The following is an 8,410-nucleotide window of genomic DNA, read 5'->3' on the forward strand; positions in this document are numbered from 1 at the left end:
CCTTATTCCAACATAAAAGGAATCCTTGAAGGATAACACGGGGGATTGTCTCACTGAGTATAAAGCATCCCAACTCTTTTGTGTGATGTATTCATGGCATTAATTGTGAGGGCCGACCACAGTGTCCGTTGGCAGCTGTACCCTTATCAGGCCTGGGATCGGCCGGGAGCTCACAGCACAAGGACTCACATTCAGAAATTGCTCTCTGGCATATCGACACTTCAGTTATCAACAAACCTTTTTATCTGCTAGGAGGGAGTTTGCAGCTCACGGGGCCAGAAGAAGCCACAAATCAGCGCGGCCAGCGCGGCCTCTCTGCATTCTCCTAATTGTATGTATTCTCTGGGAAAAAAATGATCATCACGGCCTCTTGTCTTGATGAGAAATTGACATTTTCTGAGGAGCTCTTTGGGCACTCCGAGGAGGGGAGATAAGGCCGGAGTGGTTTTCGTGGAGGGGAGCCTTTCCCTTTCAGGGGGCTCTTTATTGCTCTCGTTGACCGACTTGATGAGTATGGATTTCACGAGGTCTTTTTCAGCATTTGAACTATAAAAGGTTCAGAATGACACCACCCCTTATAGACAAAAGATAACCTTGCCCTTTGAATATATTGATTCTTTATTAACTAGGCTGTTTAATGCAATGAAATGAAGCATTAGATTGAAGCCCATTTCAAGTGCTTTGAATAATCTTTAAAAGCCTGAAAGACCTTAAAAGGTAGCCTGACAATACCAGGCATACATTTGGAGAGAATTGCTGTGCTGGCTTAGGACTGAAACCCAAGCGCCAAGTAACTTCTCTCTCCCCAGGTTTCGGGCCTGAGCTGGAGGAGTGGCTCTCCCTGCTGTGGCGGGCGGGCGGGCGGGCGGCAGGGGCCGGCTGGTGGGCAACACTGTGACTCGGGGCGGAGTGACCCGGGTGGGCTCGAGGCCCACGGCTTCTTCCTTCACTGCCTCCTTAATGGTGGAACCTGCCTGTCACTGACGGGAGAAAAAAAGGTGTTCGTGAGTTTCTTTGTGTTTTGAATAATTGTTTCCTGTTTTGCTCAGCAGAACAAGTAATTAAGATGACATTTGTGAGTAGTAATTTAGATCACACTTATGTGGAAGTGTTATAAAGCTGCAAGCCAAAACATGCGAAGCAAGCTTCCATTGAGGAGAAAATGAAAATACCAAGCAAAATGGAGTTAAGCAGGGGAGCCTGGCAAGCACTGGGTGAAAGAACCTGCCGGGAGGACCAGCACCAGCGTGTGTGGAGTAGAGGCGTCCCGCGGGGCCTCCAGGCCAGGCCAGGGCCCGGGGCTGGGTGTGGCCGGCAATGGGCAGGTGCCGGAACATCTCAACCCCCGCCAGCTCCAGCACCCTTTGCCAGGGGTCTGCCCACCACCACGAACACCCGCGGTGTGCTCTGCCGGCCCAGCTCTTGACGTGGGGCATGGGGATGGAGACGGGGCAGCAAGAGCGGCAGAGCCAGCACAGGGGGGTCTCTGCCTGCCAAACGCTCCGATGCAGAAGAGGGGCGAGGGAGGCAGGGCAGCCGGCCTCCACCCACAGGGAGCCGGGAGCCCCCAAATCGTGGGTCCCTGAAGCTACGGCCCCTATGCAACGCACAGTCCAGGCTGAGCAGCGGGGGGCAGGGTCAAGCACCGCACGGTCCCGGCCACCGCAGCTACCAGCTGGCAGGTTCCCCACGCGACTCTCCAGGATTGGTAGAGCTGAGGGGTTTTTGTGGCTGTTGTTATCTCGAGGGAGTTATAGGAAGGGATGACAATCCTGTAAGCCAGGTCACGAGGACTGTGCTTCTTGGACATCGTCACCCCTTCCTTCGCTCTCTCCCCTCCCCCCCAACATCCCTACCACAAGTCCCACAGCCCATGTTTTCTGTAGTGCACACGGAATACGGGATCATTCTGGCCTTGGCCAAGACTCAGCTCTGGGACCCAGGGTGGAGAAATAAACCCCCAACGGAACTCTCGCGTGAGTTTAGTCATTTTAATAATCAAAACAGATAAGATTACCAAAAGTGAAATTCACAGACAAGAAATACTTTAATTAAATATTGTGTAAAATGAACATTTTATACAGTTAAATATCTGAAAAATGTACAGATAAAACAATCTTATTGTAGGGTCTTTGACAGCAAAATCTACCACTGAAGCGAGACAGTAAAGCAATGAAGGCGTTGACTAATGGAGCTACAACTACCGGGTGCCGCCGCCGCCTGGCTGGTGGTCTTAGCTTAGGCACGCGCTCCTATCCCCTCAATCCTTACTTAGACAAAATAAAACGGAGGCAATTTAGTTCCAAAGTGACTTCTCAGGCTTTTCCACGTAGCTAAGACTTGTCAGCTGTCACAGGACCCGAGTGTGGCCACTGACCACCGGGACATTCGGTTGGTTTCACTGAGTTTCTTAAATGAGCATTTTCTAAGTTGTACCTTTTGTTGTTGTTGTTGTTTAAAAAGGATTTTTTTTTAAGTCCCTCCTTTTCTTTTCGGAATTTGATTACTGCTGCAGGTTGCAAAATGCTTGCTGTGCTGAGACTGGAAAGCATTTAATGCAAAAGAAAAACGAAAAATCCGACCGTTTCGGTCTGGCTGTGGTTTGGCTCTAACAGGCCCAGGCCCTGAAGGAGGTCTCGCGGCGTGGGAAGCACGGGCAGTGCTGCTGGATCTGACCACAGATCCAGAAAAAAAGACGTCTTAAAAACCAGCAGTGGTTCAGGGTTTCCCTGAAATCTCAGGATCCAGGGTGGACCTGAGAGGATTTGGGAAGCAGCAGAGACAGGCCTGGAAAGGAGGTTTGTGCTTCTGTGTGTGTGTGTGTGTGTGTGTGTGTGTGTGTACATTTTACATCATAAGTCTCCAAATGAAATATTGATCAATGATCGTAGAGTGAGCCTATGATAGAATAGCACAGAAGTTCTTCAAAGAAGTCCACTTTTAAGGCATCAGAGAAGTTAATGTGGCAAACATTTTAATTAAAACATTGGAAGTAAATTTTATTTTAAACTTTAGGCCTCTGAATTTTTCCAGTAAACACAGTTCAGCTATGTGGCAAAGTCATGGGTGGCAGCTAAAATGACTTTTTACATTCTACAAAAACAAAAACAAACAAAAAAAAACACACAAAAAATAAAAAACAAATATATAAAATCAGGACACAGCCCCGACGGAGTCGCCTCTTCTCGGCCGCTCATTCATGCATGGACTCTACTAAGATCTGTCACAGCCGATGGCACCGTGTTCTTTTGACTATACAACAAACTTTTTTTCCTCAAAAGTATTTGTTCAGATAACTTAAAAATAATATAAAAATAAACAATGAATTTGACTTTTCCTCAAAATAAAAAAAAGAAGGATGGAAAGCCTAAACAACAGCAAATATTGGAAGTCCACGTGAAATGTCAGGACAATGGTTCATTTTAACAAAACAGATCAGAAAGACAGCTCTCGGCGTCGGCATTTCCCAGTGTCCCAACACTGGGTCATGGCCCAAAATCAGTACAGACGAGGAAAAGACAGAGGTGGGTAAACCAATGTACAAAATTTCAAAGATAAATACAATATTTATAATTGATATGTTACAAAGTAAAGTTCTTTAAGCAACTGTAAGTGTTCATGGAAAAGTTAAGTGTTGGATGAAGACCATTTTATCCCTTACAGAACATAGAAGGAATAAAACTCATTTTTCTAAATATTTAAGTGGATCTGAAAAAAATTCAAGACAAGTGTATAAATATTTAGCTACAACTTTGGCAAAATCACAAAAGTCTACAATTTTATAACCACATACAAAACACATTAGGGAAGAAGGATCTAGAAGTCAAAAGGACAATTTCTGGTACAAGAAACATAGACCTCACAGTAGCCTAAGAATGCAATAGTATACAGTGCTAGCGAAAGTTGAAAAAATGTGGCAGACCGCACTTGCTCACAGGAAGCTCTTAGCAGTGGGAGAATATTGGAACCAACAGACAGGAGCATCTTCCTCTGTCAGTGTGCTTGTTGAAGGCAAGAGATTCAATATCAAAGTTACAATTTCTAACTACAATAAGTTACAAAGTTTCATTTCATTAAGATGAAGTTAAGCAATGAGAAGCCCTCCCTCCCTGCCACCCTAGATTACATCTCATCCTGTTCCAGTTTGATGGCTCATACCTCCTTGGCCCCTAGTTTCACCACAAAAAAATATTTCACATTATAGAGATACACAACCATTGTGAATCTAAGTATGAGTACAGAAAAATGTCTGGAGGCATTTTCCTCAGTGTTTTTCATGGTCATTAAAATGGTGCATTCACGAAGTTTCTCCCCACACGGATAGCACGTACTAGACAGCCAAGACGGAGTCAGAAACTTTATACAAAATAGGCGTCGCTTTGTTTTCCTTATTCTTCGGGACTGAGAAATGTGAAAATATGAGAAAAGTTCAGTCAATAAAATGGAATTGTTCGTGAAGAAGTTGGGTTGTTTGCATGTCGATTCTTAATAGTTTAAATAAAATCTTTCATCAAAGTCTTTTGTAGCATCTCAGCTGCTGCTGACTGTTGGAAGATACCGTCTCCGTCAGCACATCTTAGCACACTACGCGTGTCCCCTGAAGTCCGTCCTTGTGGGGTGCTGGGAGGTACACGAGTCCCTCACATCGGCGGGACTACCAGCCCAGACATAGCTGCAGGAGAGAAGGGAGAGCTTGGTTACCGCAGGCCACCCCTCGTACGCTCCCTCGGGGCCCGCTTGCCCTGCTGAGACGGGGCGCGCGGGGCTCTCGCTTCGCCTCGCCAGCCTTGAGTCTCCTGCCTGGGGCCTCTCACCCTGCAGCCCTGCCCGAAGGCCGCTGCAGCAGGGAACTGCTGGGGCGGGGGGGGGGGGGGGCGGCTACTTGGCTCCTATCTCAGCATTCTTCCAGAGGCCGGGGCTGGAGGGGGGCCCCGGTCAGCCGGCTGGCGCCGGCCAGAGCCGGCCGAAGGCCCTGCTCTTCCTCCCTACACGAAGACCAGCCTTGCTGCCCCCCCCCCCCGGTCTGCCTTGGGCCCGGCCCGAACCTGGTGCTCACTGGCGAGTCGCGCGTAGCGTCGGGGTGAGTCGGGGGCTCGGAGACGCCAGGCGCTCACCGCCCACCTGCTCTGGAACCCCCCCACCCCCGTTCGGCGCCCCCTCCCCAGAGCCCGAGGAACTCTGCGCTGCAGAGCAAGCGCCGCCCCGGCTCGGGCGTGAACTCCTGGTACGTGTGTAATTTGAAATCTTTTTAACTCTAGTGTTGTTTAATTTTTGTCAGGATGATCATCCTCATTAATTTATGTATAACATATTAATACATTTGTTCATGTACTGATGTGAGCTTCAATTTCCCACTCCATTAATTTCAACAGTATTCATTTGTCTCCGACTCACCGTTACCACTGTATGGCTTGGGAGGCCTGTGTGTACACACCACCTGTGTGGCACCGCCTTGCTGGCCTCAGTGCCGGGTCTACAGACACCTGGCCCTCACTGCCTGCCTGCCACGCAGCGCCCGCCTGGAGCCCGCCGACGGCTCCGAGGCCGGTCAGCGGCGCCTGGGGCCTGGGCGTCCCCTCAGACACTGACAGAGGTTGTGAAGACAATTATTAGTGCAAATCACTGATACCTTTCCAGTTCCTTTTTTGAGCATTAGTTCATCAAAGTGAAATATGCCACCGACTTCACAAAAGGGCCAGTTTGTCTTCTCCACGGCTACGTCCTCAGCACCCAGCAGAGAGCCTGGCACATAGTAGGCGCTCAGTAAATACTGGTTCAATGGATTCATGGTTTTTAAGGAGAGACTGGACTTGACTTTCACTGGGAAGAGCATATACCAAAGGTCGTGTCTGGAAGAGCCAGGCGGTGGCCGTCCATTCACACACCTGTGGCCGCTGTGTCCCAGGGCCGTTCTCGAGCTCGAGAGGCTGGGGGCGCCTTGGTGGCCATGCCAGAGGGGCGGGGCACCAGGCAGCACTGGGTGCCCGCTCCACAGGGCCCTACCTGTGGACAGCTGGGTCCAGGGGGCGCCTCCCATACCCTGGGGCCAGCCCTGCCCGCTCTGGCTTAAACGTGATCAGTTTAAAACAGTTCTTAAATCTGAACTCCTGTCCAGGGACAGGCCGCGCCCGGGCAGCCCTGGCACACAGACCAGACCGCCTGGGCGTGTTCAGGGACAACGGAGCCCCGCAGGCTCGCCTCCAGGCCGGGCTGAGAGGCCTGCGTGGGGCTGGGCGCCCGGTGGCACGGTGACCGCCATCCTCACCCGAGGCCGTCTGAACTGCCCGCGGGCTCCCCGCGGGGCCTGCACGCCGCACTGCACGGGGCTCAGCAGGCCCCAGCCTTCTTCACCAGACCCCTGTTTATTCCCACGGTGGCCCCCGTGTTGGGGTCCGGGGAACTTTACAGTAGGGCACGTGGTCACGGAGAAAGGGTGAGCCAGGCAAAAATGTGCCGGGCAGCACCTGGTGCTTGCTGGGGCCCGGACGGGAACTGCGGGGCGGGGTGGCTGTGGGCCAGTGGAGCGCATGCAACGCCACGAGCCCTCCAGGAGACAGAGAAGGTGCCGGAAGGGCCGAGTGCCAGCCCGCGCCGCCCTCACCTTGCAGTCCATTCCCGTTGGCGCTGGTGCAGGAGGGGGGAGGCGAGGCTTGGGGCCGGACCACGGGCGCAAAGGCGCTCTTCTGTTTCACTGCGGAGATGACATTGGCAGGTGAGAATGAGAAAATGCCGTGTGTGCCGCTACAGTTTGAAGGGAGGGTGACCGAAGAGGCTGCCATGGTGGGGCTGGACGGCACTACTGCAACAAAGCAAACACGGTCAGCACGCGCGGGGCCGTGGCGGGCGCCACGGCGAGGGCACGGGGCCTGGCCTGGCGAGGGGAGGGGCCACAGACAAGACACCACATGCTTCTGGCGTGGCCACGCTGGGCAGCAGGCAAACGCTTTCCCTTCCAATCCAGGCCCCGATTGGTTCTCTTTGGTTCGGGTGGCCAATGGGACGGCCCCGGGGCGTGTTGGGGGCGGGGTGTCGGTTGCGGTCGTCACGGGACGCCCAGCCTCTGGGGCCACCCTTCCTTTAATCCAGTAGCTCACACCACAGAACATCCAAGCAAGGCACACACTCGACTTTGCAGTGAATATGAATCTGCGTGATGACGTGTGACAAAAACAGACACTTACTGCCGTAGGGAGAGTTAGCGGAGGAGCCATTAAGAAATCCAGGCGAGCCAGGGACCCCTAGATTGGCCATGGCGCCACTTCCATATCCATTCATGCTAGTGCTCACTGTGTTGTAATTGGATTGCTGGGGAGTACTGCTGGGCACGTATCCTCGCGGGGACACGCTGCTCGTATTGCGACTGTAGCCGACTGTTAAAATGCCCCCCCCGGCCAAAAATAACATTATTATCAGCGTCAGACACTTGGGGGGGGTTCCCCGAGAATCTATATCATCTACTAAACACTGCTAGTTGACCTTGGGCTTCCTCTCGGCCTGTGGCCTCTGCCAGATCGCACAGCCCCAGCGCTCCCTTGCCAGTGAGCCCGTGCTGTCTGTGGGCCTCCACGGCTGCGCAGAGCGCGTGTCCTTCTAACCGTCGTTGCTTTCACGTGTCTCTTTCGAAGCAGTGATCAACAGCTTGGATTCCTGCCTGTCTCCCCTCGCCCCCGCCCCCTCCGCGCTCGGAGCGTGCAGCTTCTGCACACCTCCAACTGCCATGCTGACAAGGGAGCCGGCTTGTGGCCGGAACTTCCCTGCAAAGGCTTTTAGGGGCTGTCTTTGTGGCTGCGATTCCTGCGAGCAGGAGCGAGACAGAGTGTGGGTGCAGGGAGCAAAAGTGAGGCACAGTGCAGAGCTCAGGGGTGCTGCCTGCGTTCCTTACAGAGGAAGGGACTCCAAGGCCGCTTCGAAGGACACCCAGCAGTGACCTCGGTGGACTGGATCACTGAGCAAGGAGAAGGGGCGGGGGAGGTGCGGGGGGGTTCTCTCCATGGGTTCATTCGAGACTAAGACCCCAACGCCACCCTGGAATGGTGTGGGAAGACGCCTCCTGGCTCCCTCGTCACCGCCTAGTCTCTGAAGGAGTGCAAAGTCACTTCCACATAGCTAAGGGACACCTGAGTGACAGCACCACAAGGACCAGGCTCTCTGACACTGCCAGCACTGGCTGCAGGGCGTGCAGCAAGTTCCGCTCTGCCAGGAGGAACGGGCCCAGCCGGGGACACGAGCGTGACCCACACTGATGTGCCCCCACAGTCCCCAGCTGCGTCCAGCGCGTCCAAATGCAGCTAAGGCCAGTGCCCCACCCCCACCCCCCGCCCCCGCCCCAGCTGAAGAGAGCCCGGTGTGGAGCTCACCTTGGTCGCTGGCTTGCGAGGTCTCGGACACGTTGACGGCTAGCTGACTGCTG

General features: G+C 53.0%; 1 protein-coding gene across 9 annotated transcripts in view; it reads right to left on the reverse strand.

Annotated features, from left to right (window-relative positions):
* Positions 1-2,028: 2,028 nt before the first annotated feature.
* The window catches only part of Ebf3 (EBF transcription factor 3), a 120,509-nt gene continuing 114,127 nt past the window's right edge, over positions 2,029-8,410 (reverse strand). For 2 of the 9 annotated variants that reach the window (XM_070011347.1, XM_070011344.1), the window contains exons 13-17: positions 8,358-8,410; positions 7,182-7,370; positions 6,602-6,691; positions 5,630-5,742; positions 2,029-4,672 (exon numbers count right to left, since the gene is read on the reverse strand). The exon at positions 8,358-8,410 is cut by the window's right edge and continues 125 nt beyond it. In XM_070011347.1, coding sequence (XP_069867448.1) covers positions 4,655-4,672; positions 5,630-5,742; positions 6,602-6,691; positions 7,182-7,370; positions 8,358-8,410 — 463 coding nt within the window. In that variant the 3' untranslated portion in view covers positions 2,029-4,654. Of the gene's footprint in view, positions 4,673-5,629; positions 5,743-6,601; positions 6,800-7,181; positions 7,371-8,357 lie in introns of all 9 variants that reach the window. The other 7 variants (XM_070011342.1, XM_070011341.1, XM_070011349.1 and 4 more) reach the window with 4 other exon arrangements.

Source organism: Dipodomys merriami, unplaced genomic scaffold, assembly GCF_024711535.1.
Source record: "Dipodomys merriami isolate MVZ:Mamm:240054 unplaced genomic scaffold, mDipMer1.0.p SCAF_82, whole genome shotgun sequence".
Classification (NCBI taxonomy): domain Eukaryota; kingdom Metazoa; phylum Chordata; class Mammalia; order Rodentia; family Heteromyidae; genus Dipodomys; species Dipodomys merriami.